Raw genomic sequence first — 24,790 nt, 5'->3', positions numbered from 1 at the left:
TATTATGATGTGTACTGTAACATTTATCAGAACAGTTCATTGTTTTGTTTTTTCCCCTCTTTACTTACAGGGTTCATCTGTGGACTGGCAATTCTACTCATTTTGTTGTGTTTAAAATATATGAAAAGAAGGTAAATCCACAGTCGGCTTTCTCACTTAATCTTCCAGTGTCCCAATTGTGCTTTTATATATGTGTTTGTGTGTGAATATATATATATATATATATATATATATATATATATATATATATATATATATATATATATATATATATATATATATATATATATATATATATATATATATACACACACACGAGGGGGGACCCAAAAATAACCGGAAATATTTTTAAAACGTGTTTAATTTTAATTTTCTGTACAAACTACAATTAGTCTCCTTTAAAGTACTCTCCATTGGCGGAAATACACTTATCTAACCGTTTGTTCCATTGTTCGAAACATTTTTTAAATTTTTCTGAAGTAATGCCCATTAATGCTCTGGTCATTTCTTGTTTTACCTCTTCGACGTCAACAAAACTCCTTTCTTTCAAGTCTTTTTTCATCTGAGGGAACAAAAAGAAATCGCACAGAGCTAAATCCGGTGAGTAGGGTGGGTGGTTTAGGGTTGTCATACCGTTTCAATAACAATAGTTTCTGCAACACTTTTTTCAAGAAGAAAACAAAATTTCACTGCCGCGCGTTGCTCACGATAATCGCCCATCGTAAAAAAACGATGCTTGCACAAAACTACTTTTACAAAATTCACTGAACACAAGCACAACCTTCCAGACTGATGGCACTTGCCAGACTGACTTGTGAGGAGTGTAACTAGATTGCCCCAGTGGCCCAACCACATACTACAAGTACCAACCTAACAACAATAAAATTCCGGTTAATTTTGGGTCCACCCTCGTGTGTGTGTGTGTATATATATATATGTATATCTATACTAATAAAAGGCAAAGCCCTCACTCACTCACTCACTCATCACTAATTCTCCAACTTCCCGTGTGGGTGGAAGGCTGAAATTTGGCAGGTTCATTCCTTACAGCTTCCTTACAAAAGTTGGGCAGGTTTTATATCGAAATTCTACGCGTAATGATCATAACTGGAAGCAGTTTTTCTCCATTTACTGTAATGGAGATGAGCTTCAACGCCGTGGGGGAGTTTCGTGTGACATCATCACGCCTCCCACGTAATCACACAGTACATAGAAAACCAGGAAGACCTCAAAAAAGCGCTGAAGAAAACATGCATTATATAATTGAGAAGGCAGCGAAACAATAAGAAGCGAGCGAGTGACATATACAACCATATTCATGAGTTCTGCTACTTCGGAAACAAAGCACGATGTAAAACTACACTTTAAATTAAGTTCATAGACAGGATGCCGCTGGCGTTTGTAATTTAGTGCCTGCCCATATAAGGCCGTCCGTCAGCGGCAATCCAATAGCAAACTGCCACGGGTAAATATTCACGGGTGAAGGACTGTGCTTATGGAGAGGAAGATGAGATGGTCAGGGTGGTGTTTGACACAAACTCAGCGAAACTGCGAGAGAAAGTTTTAAGTGCCAGGACTAAGGTAACATTAAATACAGCTATGGACATAGCACGAGATGGCACCAGCACAGCTGGGAAACTTCGATGCATGTACACGAGTGGCTCACGTGAACTGGCGCGAGTGCACAGATAAAAGCAACAGTTCCAAAGAGCTGAACAAAACCGAATTACACAATTGAAAAGGCAGCAAAAATATGAAGCGTCTGATACTTACAAGCATATTCATAAATCCAGCTACTGCGGAAACAAAGCACACGTTGGAAAAGTCAATGTCCCGCTAAAGGAAGACAGTGTAAAAACCCGTGCATGCAGTGTGTCAGGTCTCAGATAAAGAAGAAGACGAGCTGTTTATTGATGCAGTAAGAAACGAATCGATGAATGAAACCTGTCATCTTTACAGCGATTGACAAACACGGAATGTAACTTGAACACAACACATCCTACAAATACGAACCTGATTGAAAGAAATAATGATAATCAAATCCTTGATGACAGCAACACTCAGTAACACTCACAAAACAAATACTGTATATTGACAGTCATGTTACGTTATTTTTAAAATGTTCCCTTTTCTTTTCTAGCTTTTTAACACACTACTTCTCGCTGCGATACGCGGGTATATATATATGTATATATATATCCCGATCTACATACTCGAATAATGGATACTTTATTCTCCATCAATGATTGTTTTGGTAAAGCCATACTCAGTGTATTCATTAGATGAACGGTAAAAAAGTAAGAGCGAGGGGAGGATGACTTATTGAGGCATGCAGGCTGTAGTCTTGCGTCAACTCTATCTGAATTGCGCGATCACATTTGAAAAAATATATCTTTTCAAGTTCTATTTAGTCCATATGTGTCAAACTCAAGGGCCAGGGCCACATCCGCCCGCGTGTAATTATATCCGCCCCGAGATCATTTTATATACTGTATTATTGTTATTAATGGCCGGGTATATGAAGCGCTGGTAACACAATAAACTACAGATCCCATAATGCAGCGCTTCAGCTGCCTTGCCAACACTTACGCGTTAATCAAGTCTACCTTATGATGCTGCAAGTTATTGCGAAGCTAGAGTTATTGTGCACTGAGTTTGCACGGCGCTTTGGTGACTTTGAAGAACAAAAAAAGTCCGTCTACATGCGGCTCGAACCTTGTGCATGTTTGGTAGCACATATCTGTGTGAGAAGCTCTTCTCAGTGATAAAGACTAACAAAACAGCACACAGGAGTCTCCTCACTGATGAGCACCTGCAATCCATCCTGAGAATCTCCACAACACAGAACCTCACACCAAACAGAAACGAACTTGTGGCCAAAAAAAGATGCCAGGCGTCCAGCTCTAAAATGACATATGAGCAAGACAACTGAATGATTTGATTTGTTATTGCACGTAAGAGCGGGAGTCAACCGTTTTAACAAACAGCGTATTGCACTGATACGAAATAACTGTGTGTGTATATATGTAGATATGTATGTATATGTATATATATGTTTATATATGTGTGTGTATGTATGTATGTGTTTGTATATATGTGTGTGTATATATGTAGATATATATATATGTATGTATATATGTGTATATGTATAGATATGTATATATATATATATATATGTTTATGTGTGTGTGTGTGTGTGTGTATATATATATATATATATATATATATATATATATATATAGACAACAACACTCATCACTCACAACAGTGACAAAACAATTACATTGACAATCAGGTTACGTTATTTTCAAAATGTTTCCTTTTCTTTTTCATTGCTTCTTTAACACGCTACTTCTCCGCTGCTAAGCGCGGGTATTTTGCTAGTTTACTAATAAAAGGCAAAGCCCTCACTGACTCACTCACTCACTCACTCACTGACTCATCACTAATTCTCCAACTTCCCGTGTAGGTAGAAGGCTGAAATTTGGCAGGCTTATTCCTTACAGCTTACTTACAAAAGTTAAGCAGGTTTCATTTCAAAATTCTACACATAACGGTCGACAACGTCCACCATGTTGAACTTTCTTATTTATGGCCCCATCTTCACGAAATTTGGTAGGCAGCTTCCCTGCGCTAACTGAAACCAATGTACGTACTTCAGTGGTATGATGCCACTGTCGGCCACCATATTGAACTTTTCAACAGTCTTTGTTACTTATGGGCCCATCTTCAAGAAATTTGGTACCCGGGTTCCCAACGCTAACTGAATCCTACTTACGTACATATATACGTCCATAGCCTGCAGCTCAGTCACTGTGTGAGGCGGCACTGGGTCCCCCATCCCAACGCCTCCCACGTTGTTGGCTGCCTGCCTATATAAGGCCGTCCGTCGCTCCAGTCTCTACATTCCCTTCCTTGCTTCACCACGGGATTCACGTCTCCCTGCTGATAACTACAGCCTTTTAATTTAATCCACAGCTTCTCCGCTGTTTTATTGTTCATTTGTTATGATTATAGTTATTGTGTAGGTATTTTAGACTTACTTTACATTGTTCAGGTACCCATTTCCTTTATCATTCCAACCGTACCCGCATTAACATGTCTCTCGAGGTGATCACCATCGATCAAAGAACTGTCACTTACCGAGTGGTTTCCATGCCCAGAGATGGCACCTACCTTTTCCATTCTCTTTGTTACATATTGCACGGCCATATCAGGCTCACTCTTGTTATCTGGAAAAACATTGTGTCTTATGTATTGAATGACTGGGACAGGTTCAAGGTGTGGACTGATGACGGTACAGGAGATAATTATACTACACAGGAGCACTATAAGAGTGAAATGCTTAAGCCAACAACAACAACATCATTTATTTAAATAGCACATTTTCATACAAAAAAATGTAGCTCAAAGTGCTTTTCACCTATGCATCTGCATGTGAGTTGATGGCTGCCGCTGAATTGTTTGGTTGTCGCTTTCAAGTGTACCGAAATGGCCAAATATTTTACACCTTTGGACAACCGCCAATGCCTCTTAAACATCTTAGATTCACAGGTGACGATTTCAGTAGTGGACACTTTGATGTTTATGAATGTTTAAACTGTCAAAAGCTGGATGTGAAGTTATCGATGAAACTGGTTGTATACAACGCTTGACAGATGCCGAATGTCTCTTCAACACAAGTCCTACAAATACTGTCGTAATTGAAACAAACCATGAAACTCAAACCGATTATGACAGCAGCAATCCAAGCTGTGAGATTTGAAACAAGATTACTGTTCACATGGCCAACTGTACTTGCATGCTTAAGAATAAGCTCAGTGCACAGCTTGGTCATATTAAAACCGGAGGGCTGAACTGACAACATGGTATACAAAGAGATCCTTAACAAATAATTATTGGTATATTTTCCCTCAATTTAAAAAGGTTTAATTTTCTTCTTAATAAAACGTTTAAGACAGTACTTTGCCGCTGTGAAGCGCGGGTATTTTGCTATATATATAGATATAGATATATATATATATAGATAGATATAGATATAATGTGTGTGTGTGTGTATGTGTGTATATATAGATATATAGATATATATATATATATATATATATATATATATATATATATATATATATATATGTGTATATATAATATATAGATATAGATATAGATATATATATAGAGATATAGATATATATAGAGAGATATATATACTGTATATATAATGTGTGTGTGTGTGTGTATGTATGTATGTGTATATACAGTGGTGTGAAAAACTATTTGCCCCCTTCCTGATTTCTTATTCTTTTGCATGTTTGTCACACAAAATGTTTCTGATCATCAAACACATTTAACCATTAGTCAAATATAACACATGTAAACACAAAATGCAGTTTTTAAATGATGGTTTTTATTATTTAGGGAGAAAAAATCCAAACCTACATGGCCCTGTGTGAAAAAGTAATTGCCCCTGAACCTAATAACTGGTTGGGCCACCCTTAGCAGCAATAACTGCAGTCAAGCGCTTTGATAACTTGCAATGAGTCTTTTACAGCACTCTGGAGGAATTTTGGCCCACTCATCTTTGCAGAATTGTTGTAATTCAGCTTTATTTGAGGGTTTTCTAGCTTGAACCGCCTTTTTAAGGGCATGCCATAGCATCTCAATTGGATTCAGGTCAGGACTTTGACTAGGCCACTCCAAAGTCTTCATTTTGTTTTTCTTCAGCCATTCAGAGGTGGATTTGCTGGTGAGTTTTGGGTCATTGTCCTGTTGCAGCACCCAAGATCACTTCAGCTTGAGTTAACAAACAGATGGCCGGACATTCTCCTTCAGGATTTTTTGGTAGACAGTAGAATTCATGGTTCCATCTATCACAGCAAGCCTTCCAGGTACTGAAGCAGCAAAACAACCCCAGACCATCACACTACCACCACCATATTTTACTGTTGGTATGATGTTCTTTTTCTGAAATGCTGCGTTCCTTTTACGCCAGATGTAACGAGACATTTGCCTTCCAAAAAGTTCAACTTTTGTCTCATCAGTCCACAAGGTATTTTCCCAAAAGTCTTGGTAATCATTGAGATGTTTCTTAGCAAAATTGAGACGAGCCGTAATGTTCTTTTTGCTTAACAGCGGTTTGCGTCTTGGAAATCTGCCATGCAGGCCATTTTTGCCCAGTCTCTTTCTTATGGTGGAGTCGTGAACACTGACCTTAATTGAGGCAAGTAAGGCCTGCAGTTCTTTAGACGTTGTCCTGGGGTTTTTTGTGACCTCTCGGATGAGTCGTCTCTGCGGTCTTGGGGTAATTTTGGTCGGCCGGCCACTCCTGGGAAGGTTCACCACTGTTCCATGTTTTTGCCATTTGTAGATAATGGCTCTCACTGTGGTTCGCTGGAGTCCCAATACACAATACACCTGTCTGGTGTGTTCTTTGGACTTCATGGTGTTGTTGCTCCCAATATTCTTTTAGACAACCTCTGAGGCCGTCACAGAGCAGCTGTATTTGTACTGACATTAGATTACACACAGGTGCACTCTATTTAGTCATTAGCACTCATCAGGCAATGTCTATGGGCAACTGACTGCACTCAGACCAAAGGGGGCTGAATAATTACGCAACACCCCACTTTTCAGTTATTTATTTGTAAAAAATGTTTGTAATCATGTATGATTTTCGTTCCACTTCTCACGTGTACACCACTTTGTATTGGTCTTTCACGTGGAATTCCAATTGTGACAAAATGTGGAAAAGTTCAAGGGGGCCGAATACTTTTGCAAGCCACTGTATACAACCATATTCATGAGTGCTGCTACTTTGGAAACAAAGCACAGTGTAAACCTAAAGTTTAAATTAAGTTCATAGACAGGCTGCCGCTGGCGTTTGTCATGCCCACGGGTAAAGCGGGACACAAGTTTAATGAGAGGACGCAGGATATAAACGAGAGTTTTGATCACTTTGTAACTAAGTTAAAATTGCAGGTGAAGGGCTGTGCTTATGCAAATTCCGAGAGACTGTGTTTGTGGTGGATTGACAGTTAAGGCGGGTGGGGAAGTCACGTCATCATCTCCCCTCCCATTCACCTCATTTCGCTCTGAGCTGAGCTCCACAGCTAACGCAGTGTTACAGAAGCAAGTTTGTGACGCTGCCACCAAATACTCACAGAAAAATTCACAAGTTAATACATATGCTGTCTCTACAGTTTCTCCACACTGAATCCTCCAGGCACTACTTACAAAAGGTTACATTGACAATCGTGTTACGTTATTTTTAAAATGTTTCCTTTTCTTAGCACAAGCACAGCTGAGAAGCTTCGATGCATGTGCTCCATAACGCGTTAAAAAATCACGCATTTAATCACACTTTGCATTACAAACAAAGGGGAACTTATGTCAATGCGACAGCTCAATAGCTCGAATTTAGATATAAGTAGGTTCTATTTAGTCGCCAGAGATATCTTTGTTTGGAATGGAAGTTGAATTTAGTCTTTAAATGTCTATGGTAAAGAAAAAGTTATGCAATGATGACTAAATTTAACTATATAAAGTCAAAACTTGTGTATATATAAAGTCATTCCCGAATATATAAAGTCAAAACTTGATTATATAAAGTCACTGTCGGAATAAATAAAGTCAAAACTTGAATATATAAATTCAGCGTCGGTATATATAAAGTCAAAATTTGTTTCTGAATATATAAAGTCAAAACTTGAATATATAAAGTCATTCCCAAATATATAAAGTCAACATCTGAGTATATAAAGACGGCGTTGGAATATTTTGGAATATATAAAGTAAGCGCCGGAATATATAAAGTCAAAACTTAAATATATAAAGTAAGCGCTGCAATATATAAAGTCAAAACTTCACTATATAAAGTCAGCGTCGGAATATACAAAGTCAGCGTTGGAATATCCATCCATTTCCCAACCCGTTGAATCCGACCACAGGGTCATGGGGGTCTGCTGGAGCCAATGCCAGCCAACACCGGGCGCACGGCAGGAACCAATCCTGGGCAAGGCACATGCATCATTTTCAAAACATTAACTGAACAGTGTTTTTTTAATTTATTTTTCTGAATACGTTTTGTTAACTTAGTTCAGTTCAGAGTTGTTTCAATCAATAGATTTTGACTTTCACTTTATATATTCAGGAGTGAGTTTATATACTCCGATGTTGACTTTATATAATCAGGAATGACTTTATAAATTCCGATTCTGACTTTATATATTCAGGTTTTGACTTTATATATTCCAGCGATGACTTTATATATTCATCTTTTGACTTTATACAAACCGGATTCCAAAAAAGTTGGGACACTATACAAATCGTGAATAAAAACTGAATGCAATGATGTGGAGGTGCCAACTTCTAATATTTTATTCAGAATAGAACATAAATCACGGAACAAAAGTTTAAACTGAGAAAATGTATCATTTTAAGGGAAAAATATGTTGATTCAGAATTTCATGGTGTCAACAAATCCCAAAAAGTTGGGACAAGGCCATTTTCACCACTGTGTGGCATCTCCCCTTCTTCTTACAACACTCAACAGACGTCTGGGGACCGAGGAGACCAGTTTCTCAAGTTTAGAAATAGGAATGCTCTCCCATTCTTGTCTAATACAGGCCTCTAACTGTTCAATCGTCTTGGGCCTTCTTTGTCGCACCTTCCTCTTTATGATGCGCCAAATGTTCTCTATAGGTGAAAGATCTGGACTGCAGACTGGCCATTTCAGTACCGGATCCTTCTCCACGCAGCCATGATGTTGTGATTGATGCAGAATGTGGTCTGGCATTATCTTGTTGAAAAATGCAGGGTCTTCCTGAAAGAGATGACGTCTGGATGGGAGCATATGTTGTTCTAGAACCTGAATATATTTTTCTGCATTGATGGTGCCTTTCCAGACATGCAAGCTGCCCATGCCACACGCACTCATGCAACCCCATACCATCAGAGATGCAGGCTTCTGAACTGAGCGTTGATAACAACTTGGGTTGTCCTTGTCCTCTTTGGTCCGGATGACATGGCGTCCCAGATTTCCAAAAAGAACTTCAAATCGTGACTCGTCTGACCACAGAACAGTCTTCCATTTTGCCACACTCCATTTTAAATGATCCCTGGCCCAGTGACAACGCCTGAGCTTGTGGATCTTGCTTAGAAATGGCTTCTTCTTTGCACTGTAGAGTTTCAGCTGGCAACGGCGGATGGCACGGTGGATTGTGTTCACTGACAATGGTTTCTGGAAGTATTCCTGAGCCCATTCTGTGATTTCCTTTACAGTAGCATTCCTGTTTGTGGTGCAGTGTCGTTTAAGGGCCCGGAGATCACGGGCATCCAGTATGGTTTTACGGCCTTGACCCTTACGCACAGAGATTGTTCCAGATTCTCTGAATCTTCGGATGATGTTATGCACAGTTGATGATGATAGATGCAAAGTCTTTGCAATTTTTCGCTGGGTAACACCTTTCTGATATTGCTCCACTATCTTTCTGCAACATTGTGGGAATTGGTGATCCTCTACCCATCTTGGCTTCTGAGAGACACTGCCACTCTGAGAAGCTCTTTTTATACCCAATCATGTTGCCAATTGACCTAATTAGTGTTAATTGGTCTTCCAGCTCTTCGTTATGCTCAAATTTACTTTTTCCAGCCTCTTATTGCTACTTGTCCCAACTTTTTTGGGATTTGTTGACACCGTGAAATTTTGAATCAACATATTTTTCCTTTAAAATGATACATTTACTCGGATTAAACGCTTGATCTGTCATCTACGTTCTATTATAAATAAAATATTGACATTTGCCATCTCCACATCATTGCATTCAGTTTTTATTCACAATTTGTTTAGTGTCCCAACTTTTTTGGAATCCGGTTTGTATATTCAGAAACAAGTTTGACTTTATATATACCGACGCTGACTTTATATATTCAAGTTTTGACTTTATATATTCGGGAATGACTTTATATATTCAAGTTTTGACTTTATATATTCAGACAGTGACTTTATATATTCAAGTTTTGACTTTATATATTCGAAAATGACTTTATATATTCAAGTTCTGACTTTATATATTCTGACGCTGACTTTATATATTCACAAAATCAATGTATTTGCCTGTTTGGCATCCCATAGTATATGTGTGTGTGTATATATGTACACATGTATGTGTATGTATATGTGTGTGAATATATATAATATATATCTATATATATATATATATGCACCAGCAACACTCATGACAATGACAAAACAATTACATTGTCAATCATGTTACGTTATTATTAAAATGTTTCCTTTTCTTTTTCATAACTTCTTTAAAACACTACTTCCTCTAAGCCGGGTATACTGCTAGTATACTAATAAAAGGCAAAGCCCTCACTGACTGACTGACTCACTCATCACTAATTCTGCAACTTCCCGTGTAGGTAGAAGGCTGAAATTTGCAGGCTCATTCCTTACAGCTTACTTACAAAAGTTAGGCAGGTTTCATTTCGAAATTCTACACGTAACGGTCATAACTGGAACCTACTTATGTACATATATACGGCCATAGCTTGTAGCTCGGTCGCCGTGTGAGGCGGAGTTCCGTCCCTCATCATCACGTTTCCCACGTAATTGAGTGCCTGCCCACATAAGGCCGTCCATCAGCGGCAATCCAATAGAAACACTCTGCCGCTAAATATTCAGATGAAGATGAGATGGTCAGGGTGGTGTTTGGCACAAACTCAGCGAAACTGCGAGAGAAACTTTTAAGTACCGCGTCTTAGCTAACATTAAATAAAGCCTTTGACATCACACGAGATAGCACAAGCACAGCTGAGAACCTTCGATGCATGTGCTCCGAGTGGCTCACGTGAACTGACTGTGAATGCAGAGAACAAGGAAGAGCTCCAAAGAAAGCTGAACAAAAAACGCATTACACAATTGAGAAGGCAGCAAAACAATATGAAGCGAGTAACGCATACAAGCATATTCATAAATGCAGCTACTGTGGAAACAAAGCACACGGTGGAAAAAGTCAATGTCCAGCTAAAGGAAGACAGTGTAAAAAAAAAAACAGTGCATGCAGTGTTTGTGTCATGTCTCAAATAAAGAAGATGATGAACTGTTTATTGATGCAGTAAGAAAGGAATCAATGAATGAAACCTCTTATCTTTACAACAATTGACAAACAAGGAATGTAACTTGAACACAACACATCCTCCAAATATGAACCTGATTGAAGGAAAGAATGATAATCAAATCCTTGATGACAGCAACACTCATAACAGACACAAAACAATTACATTGACAATCATGTTACGTTATTTTTAAAATGTTTCCTTTTCTTTTTCATTACTTCTTTAACACACTACTTCTCCGCTGCGAAGCGCGAGTATTTTGCTCAAAAAAATTTAAAGGAACACTTTGAAAACACATCAGATCTCAATGGGGGAAAAAAACTTGCTGGATATCTATGCTGATATAGACTGAGTAATGTGTTAGTAACGAAAGGATGCCACATCGTTTGATGGAAATGAAAATCATCAACCTGCAGAGGGTTGAATTCAAAGACACCCCGAAATCAAAGTGAAAAAATGATGCAACAGGCTAGTCCATTTCGCCGAAATTTTATTGCAGCAACTCAGAATCGTACTCTGTAGTTTGTATGCCCCCATGTGCTTGTATGCATGCCTGACAATATTGGGGCATGCTCCAAATGAGACGATGGATGGTGTCCTGGGGGATCTCCTCCCAGATCTTTACCAGGGCATCACTGAGTTCCTGGACAGTCTGAGGTGCAACCTGGATGGTGTTGGATGGACCAAAACATAATGTCCCAGAGGTGTTCTATTGCATTTAGGTCAGGCAAGCGTTGGGACCAGTCATTGAGTATCCATTCCTTCATCCTCTAGTAACTCCCTGTATACTCTTGCCACATGAGGCCAGGCATTGTCATGCACCAGGAGGAACCCAGGACCCACTTCACCAGCATAGGGTCTGACAATGGGTCCAAGGATTTCATCTTGATACTTAATTGCAGTCAAGGTGCCGTTGTCTAGCCTGTAGAGGTCTGTGCGTCCCTCCATGGCTATGCCCCCCACACCATCACTGACACCCCCTCCAAACTGGTTATGCTGAACGATGTTACAGGCAGCATAATGGTCTCCATGGCTTCTCCAGACCCTTTCACGTCTGTCATATGTGCTCAGGATGAACCTGCTCTCATCTGTGAAAAGCACAGGGTGCCAGTGGTGGACCTGCCAATTCTGGTATTCTATGGCAAATGCACATCGAGCTCCACGGTGCTAGGCAGTGAGCACAGGGTCCACTAGAGGACGTCAGGCCCTCAGGCCAACCTCATGAAGTCTGTTTCTTTTTGTTTGGTCAGACACATTCACACCAGTGGCCCCTTTGGAGGTCATTTTGTAGGCCTCTGGCAGTGCTTATCCTGTTCTTTCTTGCCCAAAGGAGCAGATACCGGTCTTGCTGATGGGTCAAGGACCTTCTACGGCCCTGTCCAGCTCTCTGAGAGTAACTGGGTGTCTCCTCCCCTTGAGACTGTGCTGGAAGACACAGCAAACCTTCTGGCAATTGCATGTATTGTTGTGCCATCCTGGAGAAGTTGGACTACCTGTGCAACCTCTGTAGGGTTGAGGTATCGCCCCATGCTACCAGTAGTGACACTGACCGTAGCCAAATGCAAAACTAATGAAAAAACAGTCAGAAAAGATGAGGAGGGAAAAATGTCAGTGGCCTCCACCTGTTTTGGGGGTAGTCTCATTTAGTGCTGGGCGATATGGAAAAATCATATATCACGATATGGATTATTTTATATCACAATAATGATATATATCACGATATACCACCCACAATAAAGTACGTTTTCAGTTATTCTCTGAAAAGTTTGACAAAAATATCATTGCATACTTTTTTTTGCAACTTTATTTTGAAGTGACATTTTACTGAACTGTCACAAATGAGAAAAAATACATTTTAGTTTAGCAATATAAATGTATCAACTGACAACAGATGTGGTGGAGGTAGAGCTACAGTAGCCTTCACATTTTTTTATCCACATCATAGTTATTTAAATAGTATTATCAAAATAAACTTTATTTAAAAAAAAAAATTAAAGTGCACAACCATTTCAAGTTTCTGAGCAGAAAAGCACTCAATTATAAAAAATAAACACAAAACATTTATCAAAAGTAAATATCAGAGTTGAACATAACACTGTTTAAGGCATTAGCCATGAATAAAAGTGCAAACATAAAAGGCTACTTTGTAAAAGTAGAAAAACGACTCTGTCAAATTTATAGATAGATAAATACTTTATTAGGGGGTCTTTCTCGGAATTACTACAGTAAAAATGACAGAACTGTAAACTAAAAGTACCTCATACAAATTACTGCACGAGTAACGCACCTTGGGCTATCATGGCTCCCGTGTGGTCATCTGGAAAGTACGCAGTCTGTAAACAGCGAGCACAGAGGATCCAGTCTTTGCTGATGTAATGGATGGTTACGCTCATGTAGGGCTGCGTAGCTCTGCTCGTCCACAGGTCAGTTGTCAAGGCATAATGGACCACACTGCGAACATCCTTCTCTACTTGGGCCCGGCATGCGTTATATAAGCGAGGCAACTCGACTTTACTGAAGTGCTTACGACTGGGCATAACGTACCTCGGTTCAAGGACTTTGACGAGGTCTCGGAAGCTACCCTTCTCAACTGCATACACGGGGGTCATGCCTTTACAAATGTAATGCAAGATGGCACATGTGATTTCTTTATGGCGCTGGGACGTTGTTTCATACGGTGTGCTTTTTATGAAAGACTCTTTAATTTTAGGCTGGCTATATTTTTTCTCGCCACTTGCCCGGGCTGTTTCACAACTTTCTTTACGTCGCATTTCTTCGATTCTCCCGTATTCTTTTCGTGGACCTTCTTCAAGTTGTAAAGAGGTTTGTTGTGTTAGCGTCGGGCGCGGAAACAGTCTTTTGGCAGAGTTTGCATATGACTGTCTTCTGCTCTGTGTCAGAGCTCTTGAAGCCAAAATGCAACCAAATCACTGACGTACCCACGTTTCGGTAAAAGTACTTCTTGGGCTGCTGCCTGCCTAGCAGTTTCAGTTTGTTGCGACTCCGGGCATTCATCTTTAACCTCTTGCATCTCCATCTTTAAGCACTCACGAGTTAACTAGCATAAAGCATGTCGTAAAGCGTCTTGTCGCAAAACCACAAGACGGAGTTTCTTTGCGAAAAAGTTCATTTTTATTCTTGATTATCACTTATATAAAGGGTAGAGTATGCATTGCATAGCGACAAGACATTATCATACATTTGTCATAGCCTATTTAATGCAATATTTTATTTAGTAATTGATAAAATTAGGTTAGAAACGATAGAAACGATAGAAGAGAAATAGGACGATAGACACTTTTCTATCGTCCCCACAATACATATCGTCATATCGCCCAGTACTAGTCTCATTGTTGCCCCACTAGTGCACCTGTTATTAATTTTATTAACAACCCCCTCTGCTACTTAACTCACCAGATCAATATCCCAGAAGTTTCATTAACTTGATGCTATACTGTAATTAAAAAGTCTTCCTTAATTTTTTTGAGCAGCATATACAGTATGTATGTATGTATGTATATATATATATAGATAGATAGATAGATATAGATATAAACTGCTCAAAAAAATTAAAGGAACACTTTGAAAACACATCAGATCTCAATGGGAAAAAGAAATCCTCCTGGATATCTATACTGATATAGACTGGGTAATGTGTTAGGAACGAAAGGATGCCACATCGTCTGATGGAAATGAAAATGATCAACCTACAGAGCCCTGAATTCAAAGACGCCCCAAAAATCAGAGTGAAAAAATGATGTGGCAGGCTAGTCCATTTTGCCAAAATTTAATTGCAGCAACTCAAAATTGTACGCAGCACTTTGTATGGCTCCTGTGTTCTTGTATACATGCCTGACAACATCGGTGCATGCTTCTAATGAGATGACAGATGGTGTTGTGGGGGATCTCCTCCCAGATCTGGACCAGGGCATCACTGAGCTCCTGGACAGTCTGAGGTGCAACCTGGTGGCATTGGATGGACCAAAACATAATGTCCCAGAGGTGTTCTATTGGATTTAGGTCAGGAAAGTGTGGTGGCCAGTCAATGGTATCAATTCCTGCATCCTCCAGGAACTGCCTGCATACTCTCACCACATGAGGCCAGGAATTGTCGTGCACCAGGAGCCACTGTACCAGCATAGGGTCTGACAATGGGTCCAAGGATTTCATCCTGATACCTAATGGCAGCCAAGGTGCCTTTGTCAAGCCTGTAGCGGTCTGTGTGACCCTCCATGGATATGCCTCCCCAGACAATCATTAACCCACCACCAAACTGCTCATGCTGAATGATGTTACAGGCAGCATAATGTTCTCCATGGCTTCTCCAGACCCTTTCACTTCTGTCACGTGCTCAGGGTGAACCTGCTCTCATCTGTAAAGCACAGGGCACCAGTGGTGCATCTGCCAATTCTGGTATTCTATGGCGAATGCCAATCGAGCTGCATGCTGCTGGGCAGTGAGCTCAGGGCCCATTAGAGGACATGGGGCCCTTGGGTCACCCTCATGAAGTCTTTCTGGTTGTTTGGTCAGAGACATTCACACCAGTGGCCTGCTGGAGGTCATTTTGTAGGGCTCTGGCAGTGCTCATCCTGTTCCTCCTTGCCCAAAGGAGCAGATACTGGTCCTGCTGATGGGTTATAGACCTTCTATGGCCCTCTCCAGCTCTCCTAGAGTAACTGCTTGTCTCCTAGAATCTCCTCCATGCCCTTGAGACTGTGCAGGGAGACACAGCAAACCTTCTGGCAATGACACGTATTGATGTGCCATCCTGGAGAAGTTGGACTACCTGTGCAACCTCTGTAGGGTCCAGGTATCGCCTCATGCTACCAGTAGTGACACTGACTGTAGCCAAATGCAAAACTAGTGAAGAAACAGTCAGAAAAGATGAGGAGGGAAAAATGTCAGTGGCCTCCACCTGTTAAACCATTCCTGTTTTGGAGGTCATCTCATTGTTGCCCCTCTAGTGCATCTGTTGTTAATTTCATTAACACCACAGCAGCTGAAACTGACTAACAACCCCCTCAGCTACTTAACTGACCAGATTAATATCCCATAAGTTTCATTGACTTTATGCTATACTCTGATTTAAAAAGTGTTCCTTTAATTCTTTTGAGCAGTGTGTATATATATATATATATATATATATATATATATATGAATTCTACAACCACATCAACTCAATATTCCCAGCAATCCAACTCACAATAGAGAAAGAAATTAACCGACATATCAGCTTCCTAGACATCTACATTGAAAGAAGTAATGACGCCACCCTGACCACTAGTGTTTACCGTAAAGAATGCTACTGCAGACAAGATATTACACTTCGCCAGCAACCACCCAATATCTCACAAACGGAGCTGTGTTAAAACTCTATTCAGAAGAGTCCACACCTATTGTAATACGAAGGACGCTATCTCTTCCACTTTCTCACTTCAAACGGATACTCAAAAACATTCATTAATCGAAGCCTACACAGAAGACGCCAAAAAACTCAACAAACAATTGACTTGAATCAGAACCCCCACCCCACCTGGCACTCACTACCTTATCACCACAATGTGTCTGAAGGTGCTGCACGCATCCTGGCCAAGTCAGGTGTCAGAATAGCACACAAACCCACGAACAATCTGCGCACGGTCCTCTTTAATGCTAAAAACAAGAAATCGACAGCAGAAACACAAAACGCAGTGTACAGCATTCCATGCAGTTCATGCTCAGCTGTATACATTGGACAAACTTCAAAAAGAATCGCAACACATATACAGGAACACCGCAACACCGTCAGAAGAAAGGACTCACTATCATTGATCTATACGCATACTAAATTAACAGGACATAACATTTAATTGGGAAAGTGTACAAATCAAATTTAAAGCCAATAATGAAAGTGCCAGAGAGCTGGCTGAATCCTGGTTATCAAATAAGAACGCAATCAACAGACACTTGGACATAAATCCAGCATATGCAAACTTAAGAATAACGTATTCTTAATAAACAAGACTTTACTCTCAATAACCCCCCACCCCCCGACCACACGGACCTAGCCTACCCGTAAGTTATTGCTATATATTGCCTTTAATTCTTGTAAGTCTAAGCATTATCCTCTGATGAAGACCCCTGGTAGGGGTTGAAAGCTCAAAAATAAAAAACTACTTTATGATACGTGATTCATTTTCTCCCTTTGTGGATCTCCAGCTGCATATATGTGTATATATATATATATATATATATATATATATATATATATATATATATATATATATATATATATATATGTATGTATGTATATATATGTATGTAATATATATGTATATGTACAGTAATCCCTCGCTATATCGCGCTTCGACTTTCGCGGCTTCACTCTATCGCGGATTTTATATGAAAGCATAAATAAATATATAACGGATTTTTCGCTGCTTCGGGTTCTCTGGACAATGTGTCTTTTACTTCCTGTACATGCTTCCTCAGATGGTTTGCCCAGTTGATTTCATACAAGGGACGCTATTGGCGGATGACTGAGAAGCTAACCAATCAGAGCACGCCATTAAGTTCCTGCCTGCTGAATGCAGTGTTAACCAGGAAGTCTCGTCTCGCTCATTCAGCATCAACGTGTTTCGCTGTGTAAAGAGTTGTGCTCTTTTGTGTTTTTCTTTGTGCATAGTCAAGCCCTTCATTATGGCTCCAAAATGATCTGCTACTGCTTCAGGGGCCGTGCCCAAGCGCAAACGGAAGATGTTAACGATTGCCGAAAAGGTAAATGTTTTGGATTTGTTGAAGGCTACGATTCTTTTTATTTAAAAAGTAGGAAAGGAATATAAGATCTACGGCCGCAGTGTCCTTTTAACCAGGGTGCAAAACGAGTTGTAAGTGGATGTAATAAGGCAGTAGTCTGGATGGAATCTGCTTTAGGGATTTGCATTGAAGACTGCCAGAAGAAGAACAACGGCAGTGCTTCACAATCGCCTGAAGTGGCTCCTTTACAAGGGCTGCAACGCTCTCCTTTGTTGTGTAGTAAAATTAAACTCATTGTTATCGGACAAGTCATCGTGTCATTGTTGGTGAGTAACCATAATTAATTTTCTACTTACAGTACTTAGTACATGTACGTACGTTTAGTGTCACTTTTTCTTGCGTTATGTATTTATTGCTGGTGGCCTGTCTATCGTAATGGCTGTAACATATGTGATATCGGAGACACTCAATATCTTTAAAATAATATTTAGGTTTTACTGTATATAAACAGTGTGTTTATATACAGTAATCCCTCCTCGATCGCGGGGGTTGTGTTCCAGAACCCCCTGCGATAGACGAAAAATCCGCGAAGTAGAAACCATATGTTTGTGTAGTTATTTTTATATATTTTAAGCCCTTATAAACTCTCCCACACTGTTAACATTATTAGAGCCCTCTAGACATGAAATAACACCCTTTAGTCAAAAGTTTAAACTGTGCTCTATGACAAGACAGAGATGACAGTTCTTTCTCACAATTAAAAGAATGCAAATAGATCTTCTTCTCTTCAGGAGCAGAGAATTTCAGAGGGAGAGAGAGAGAGAGAGAGCTCGCAAAGAAAAGCAAACAATCAAAAAATCAATACTTGTGCTTTTAAGTTTGCCACGGCATTTTTATAGGAGCATTAGTATCTTCTAAGCAAACAGCCCCTCTGCTCACATCTCCGTCAGGCGCAGAGAATGTCAGAGAGAGAGAGCGAGAGATTAAAGCAACAATCAAAAAATCAATACGTGTGCTTTTGTGCTTTTAAATATGCTGAGCACCGCAATAAAGCGGCATTTTTTTAGAGGAGCGTCTGTATCTTTTAAGCAAACAGCACCTCTGCTCACAGCCCCTCCGTCAGGCGCAGAGAATGTCAGAGAGTGTGAGATATAGGCAGAGACAAGCAAACAAGCTCCGCGCGGGATGCATATCTTATAGCATTGAGGAGTTTTAGTTAATATGTAATACATGCTCTGATTAGGTAGCTTCTAAGCCATCCGCCAATAGCGTCCCTTGTATGAAATCAACAGGGCAAACAAACTGAGGAAGCGTGTAGCATAAATTAAAAGACCCATTGTCTGCAGAAATCCGCGAACCAGCGAAAAATCTGTGATATATATATTTAGATGTGCTTACATTTAAAATCCGCGATAGAGTGAAACCGCGAAGGTCAAAGCGCGATATAGCGAGGGATTACTGTACATAATTTCAATGAATCTTACCTAATATCTAAGATAATACAAAGGGATTATGCTATATAACTCTGCAGGGAATGTTTATAAACAGTGTGGGAGAGTTTATAAGGGCTTAAAATATATAAAAATAACCATACAAACAAACATATGGTTTCTACTTCGCGGATTTTCACCTATACCTTTTTCAGGACTGTGTATTTCAACAATAATGTTTTAAAAATCCAAATAACTTTACAGATCTTCATTGTAAAGGGTTTAAACAATGTTTTCCATGCATGTTCAATTAACCATAATCAATTAATTAACATGCACCTTTGGAATGGTCGTTAAGACCTTAACAGCTTACAGAAAGTAGGCATTTAAGGTCACAGTTCTAAAAATGCAGGACACTAAAGAGACTTGTCTACCGACTGTGAAAAACACCCAAAGAAAGATGCCTAGGGTCCCTGCTCATCTGCGTGAACGTGCATTAGGCATGCTGCAGGGAGGCATGAGGACTGCTGATGTGGCTAGGGCAATAAATTGCCATGTCCGCACTGTGAGACGCCTAAGACAGCGCTACAGGGAGACAGGAAGGACAGCTGATCACCCTCGCAGTGGAAGAGCCCGGATCTCAATCTCATTGAGCATGTCTGGGACCTGTTGGATCGCAGGGTGAGGGCTAGGGCCATTCCCCAGAAATGTCCAGGAACTTGCAGGTGCCTTGGTGGAAGAGTGGGGTAACATCTCACAGCAAGAACTGACAAATCTGGTCCAGTCCATGAGGAGGAGATGCACTGCAGTACTTCAGCATTGTGAAACATTTTTAGTTTATGTCTTATGGTGTTGACTCTTAGTGTTCATACAAATATTTACACATTAAGTTTACTGAAAGTAAAAACAGTTGAAAGTCAGAGGACGTTTCTTTTTTTGCTGAATATATGTGTGTGTGTGTGTGTGTGTGTGTGTGTATATATATATATATATATATATATGTGTATATATATATATATATATATATATATATATATATATATATATATATATATATACTGTATATATATATAATGTGTGTGTGTGTATATATATATATATATATATGTATGTATGTATACAAATAACAAATGTGTGTTTGTGTGTGTGTGTTAGGGATGTAAATAAAAAACATTCAAGCATTTTCTTCTATGCCGTGCACCATATCCCAAATCACAGTGTACTTTACATAAAGCAAAGTTTTACAATAGCCGTCTTGTTAAACAGCAGATCAAGTCTTTAAATCAAATCATTCTTTTCTCGCTGGTCCTTCCTATTGTGCATGCTCTAATGACACACACAGTTCAAATTCAATAATCCAGTAAGTGGTCCCTCACTGGCAGTTGCATTTTTTATAACTCATGCAAGGAAGTAGCAGTGAGGCTATAAGTCAAGCATCAAGCAAATAAAGTACAGGGAAGCATACCTTAATGAGACTCAGATATAATGACTTGTGTAGTATGGTTGTTCAGACTAAGGATTTGTGACCACAATCCTGAGTATAAGAAGCGATGTTTATCATCATTTGTAACAGTTGTTGATATCAGTGAGCACATGCTGCTTCATCCATTTTAAGCGCTGATGGTGTTACTTGAAGCTGTACTACTTATTCTTCTTATAGGCACATTGGTAGGCTTGTGGTGCATAGAGTGGTATACTATTTAATATTTTAGTTTTCATTAAAGAACATTAGATTTTAAAAGCGTTGTGTTTAAAACTGAAGGGCTTGCACTCTAGTGTTTGTTTATTTTTGCTTCCACCCCCACCAATACCCCCCCTTCCCTCTTAGTTCTTACTAGAGTGGCAGCATGGCTTTTTGTGCTGTCTTAGCACCTCCATTTCAGAGCATGTACAATCCCTACCTACTTGCGTGATCACCTTGTAAGATGGTCAATTACTTCATGTCATTTGTTGAATGGTAGATAAGCACTGCACATGTGAACCACCTACTGTCTAACTCTGCATTGCGTAAACAGGTTTTAACTAGATTAATAAAGTTCACCCTGTCTACTTTTTGCTTTATTCCCCTTTATTACATGTTGAGTTGAAATGGATAGAAGCAAACGGAAACAGGCAGAATTAAGCTACTTTATCAGCGACTTTTTCTCTGCCTAGCACAGATTGAGCAAGTAAGAGAGAGAAAGGGAGCACATGGCAAGTGGGCGTAACCAGAATACCAAACAGGAGTAGTCATGGTGCATGCCTTAAACTCCAGCTCCCAATGTTTAAGCTCTAGCCACCTACATTATTATAAAACATGGAATAAATTTGTGTTAAACTAGCAGACATTCAGGAGCCACAGTGCAATGAACATAACCATCCTGTACTTACAAGTATAGTACTTTGCCAAGAAAGACTGACATATCTGTCTGTTTCCAGTTACTGTAATTGGACATCAAAAAATTCAGATTTCTGTGTAAACATTTATACAATTTATGGAATTTCTTAGGTTTTAACACTTTTAATATATATATACACAAACAAATACAGATTTGTTATAGTAAAGTGCCCTATAATGGTGTTCACCTTAGAAAGGTGCTACTGTATATATAATAAAGGATGTTTGTTGTAAAAGCTGCTCAATTAAAATTGCACATGTGCATATGCACATTTATGTTCTTGTGCATACATTGAATGTTATCCATGGAGTTTTTTTTTTTATAATTATTTTATTCTTTTAGTATAATACTGATTAGAAAATAGAACAAATCTAAGCTGTCACTTCTGGATTGCGAAGACTTTGATCGGTCTTGGGATGTAATTATAAAGGACATAAATAATATATTTCAACAACAATCAGTAACTTAAATGCAGAATTTAATTGTTTTAATGTTTATTTTTTTGGTAGACGCAAGTGTCAGAACACCACTGAAATGCATTGCAAGAAAAATGGTATATCATCAGATGAGGTACAGAAATCTATTCCAATTCTTTTCATGCACCAAGTGTTATTTAGACATTAATGGGATGTACAAATTGAACATTGCAATCACACTACATAAAGCACTGTGTCCCTTTTGTTTTCCAGGAATCTAACAAGTTTAACACTGAGAATCTGTGATTCTTCTAGAAAGTCCAAGATGGTTTTTGTGAAAGAGTGAAAGCTTCTTCTTAGAGTGTGAACATCTTTTCCCTCTTGTATGTCCTGCTCACCCCAATTCTGTGGCCATCAGTTCATGTTGCCTTTTTTAGTGCCTTGAACATTACATCTAGAAATGCCTTAGTCATATGAAAGGTAATAAGCGGAGCTAATTTCCTATCCGTAGAATATGCCCTTATCCTTACCTTTGCCAAAATGTCACCTGTAGCCACAATGGAGCATGCTCAAAGAATGTTTGAATGTAACTTGTTTGTGTGATCTTGGGTTTATTATACTCATCCCATTGTTCCATGTTCTTAATGACAGTTGCACTTATGTAATAATGCTTATGATGTTTGATTGAATTTCTCTGCCTTTTTTCCCCATTACAGTCAGTTTATAGGTGTGTTTTCTTATTCAGAATTATTATGGACCTGTACATCATAGTAAATATATTTATTTTCTGTATTATCAGATTATTTTTAAGACATGTTATATTTAAATGGTAGAATCTTAAGTGATTCTGTAGTCCATGTCTGTTTATGTTTAGATGGGGCTGAAAACGATTAAGTGAAAAATCATAAACGAAAGGCATTAACTTTAGGTATAAGCACAAAAAGTTTCACCTTGTTACCTTCAACATAGTTGACAATTGATAAAGCTGAAACAAAATTATCTTAAAAAGTATACAACACCAGTAGTCTAACATTTGCTGACACAAAATTATTAGCTTGTGTGCAAATGTTTTTCTAAGTAACATTTTATTATTGAAATCTTTATGATTAATTTGAAAGCATTTTGAGTGAACATACCCAGTGATGTTGCCTCTAAAGTTGCACTGATGTCTAGGTAGAGAAATAATTTACTAAACTGTTAATAATGCTGAGTGTGGGAAACCATATCTAGCAAATTTAAAGTGTGCCTATTTTACTCCTACTGGTTATGTAGATTTTTAAGATGTATCATTTTGCTAACCAATGTTTAATTTAGTATTTTGCTGCTAGTAATTTCTTGCCAGTCCTTCCCAGGTGTGTGTGTGTGTGGGTTTTCTTCCCATATCACCAAAGATGCGCACATTGCATTCATTGGCAATTCCAACTGGCCCCATGTGAGTGTGAAAAATCAATAATCTTTTTCTGTAATGAATTAGAACATTTTTTTATTCTCATGTTTTTATGAAGAAAAAGATAAAGTTCCTACCGCAGTAGACTTCAAAGGGTACCAGCTCAGAAAAAAAAACAAACAGTAAGAAAACATCCATTGAGAAAAAAAAAAATCTCACTTTACTCAATATATCTGATCCACGTATCGGGTATTGCAGGCCTATGCTCACAATGCCCCAAATACACACACACATTTTCTAAAATCTTCTTAAATGAACCACTTGCTTAAAGTCTTCTTGTGAATGGCTGAGGAGCGCTGTCAAACCAAAATGATCTTTTGAATTAAGGTCTCGAATACTCAATCATTTGTTAGCCAATGTTCCTGCCAAGTAATAGTGCATTTGCTTTACGTCTGATCAAAAATTTCAAAGCACGATCTGAGAGAGAAGTACTGTTCGAGATTACAGATTAAAGAAATGATAGTGAAAACATTATCAGATGGAATTTAAGCCACATATACTATATTGTCATACCTGAGGTTCTCCAGCAAGCAGAACATCGATTCAGCATTGTAGTTTCCTAAGACCCAAAAATGACAAATGAATAAGTCAAAAAAGTGGTCTGTAATTCAAAAGCTTGATCATGTTGTGCTCTCCCATAAGAGGATTTCCAGAAGTGGTTTATTTAACAATATTTTATCAAAAAATAATGTTTTTGAAACATTGTGAGCATAGGAGTTTAGTTTTTTTATGAATATTTTATATTATTTACTGTTTGCACAGCATTGAGAGGCTGGCGAATCTGTCCAAGGATTGGAACTGCCATGTGTCCCATACATGCTGGGATAGGCACTGGCTTCTTCGTGACCCTGCTCTGGATAAGCAGGTTAAAAAGATGGATGAGTCCCTATTGAAGCCTATTGTTTTAGTAACTTTATCATCTCCATTCACCATAAAAAAACATTAGATTAACATTTTTTTCTTGATAATTACTAAAAACAACATGAGTTAAGTACCAGATTTTAAAAAAAAAAGTATAATTTTTTGGTGGATTATTCCTTTAATGCTACAAACCCCAGCTTTGCTGGAGCTGTACATGTGTGTCAGGCTAGCCAAAGTTTGGAGGAGGAGAAACACAATGGCAATCATTTTACCTTTATCTGCGACATATATTCATTACTTTTCAGTTATCTTCATTAGGTTATGACTTCTTAAAGTTGTGTTCTACCTGTTGCCTGCTCAAAACTTAACCGTACGTGAGACCATGTCTTTTCAGAATGTTAAGAT

The 24,790-nt window shown here is 38.9% G+C and overlaps 1 protein-coding gene and 1 long non-coding RNA gene across 2 annotated transcripts in view; both read left to right on the top strand.

Moving 5' to 3' along the window:
- Positions 1–93, top strand: part of LOC120526692 (sushi, von Willebrand factor type A, EGF and pentraxin domain-containing protein 1-like) — a gene marked incomplete at its 3' end in the record, with an annotated part of 85,122 nt that extends 85,029 nt beyond the window's left edge. The window contains exon 17 of the mRNA XM_039749850.1: positions 71–93. Coding sequence (XP_039605784.1) covers positions 71–93 — 23 coding nt within the window. The remainder of the gene's footprint in view (positions 1–70) is intronic.
- On the top strand, positions 85–23,618 carry LOC120526190. Its single transcript, XR_005633096.1, has 3 exons — positions 85–131; positions 22,171–22,231; positions 22,351–23,618. It is a non-coding gene; the product is annotated as an uncharacterized LOC120526190 (long non-coding RNA).
- The last annotated feature ends 1,172 nt before the right edge of the window (positions 23,619–24,790 follow it).

The sequence above is a fragment of the Polypterus senegalus genome, chromosome 3 (assembly GCF_016835505.1).
Source record: "Polypterus senegalus isolate Bchr_013 chromosome 3, ASM1683550v1, whole genome shotgun sequence".
Taxonomy (NCBI): Eukaryota; Metazoa; Chordata; class Cladistia; order Polypteriformes; family Polypteridae; genus Polypterus; species Polypterus senegalus.
Note: the sequence above shows the minus strand (reverse complement) of the source record. Positions and strands in the feature narration are given on the sequence as shown.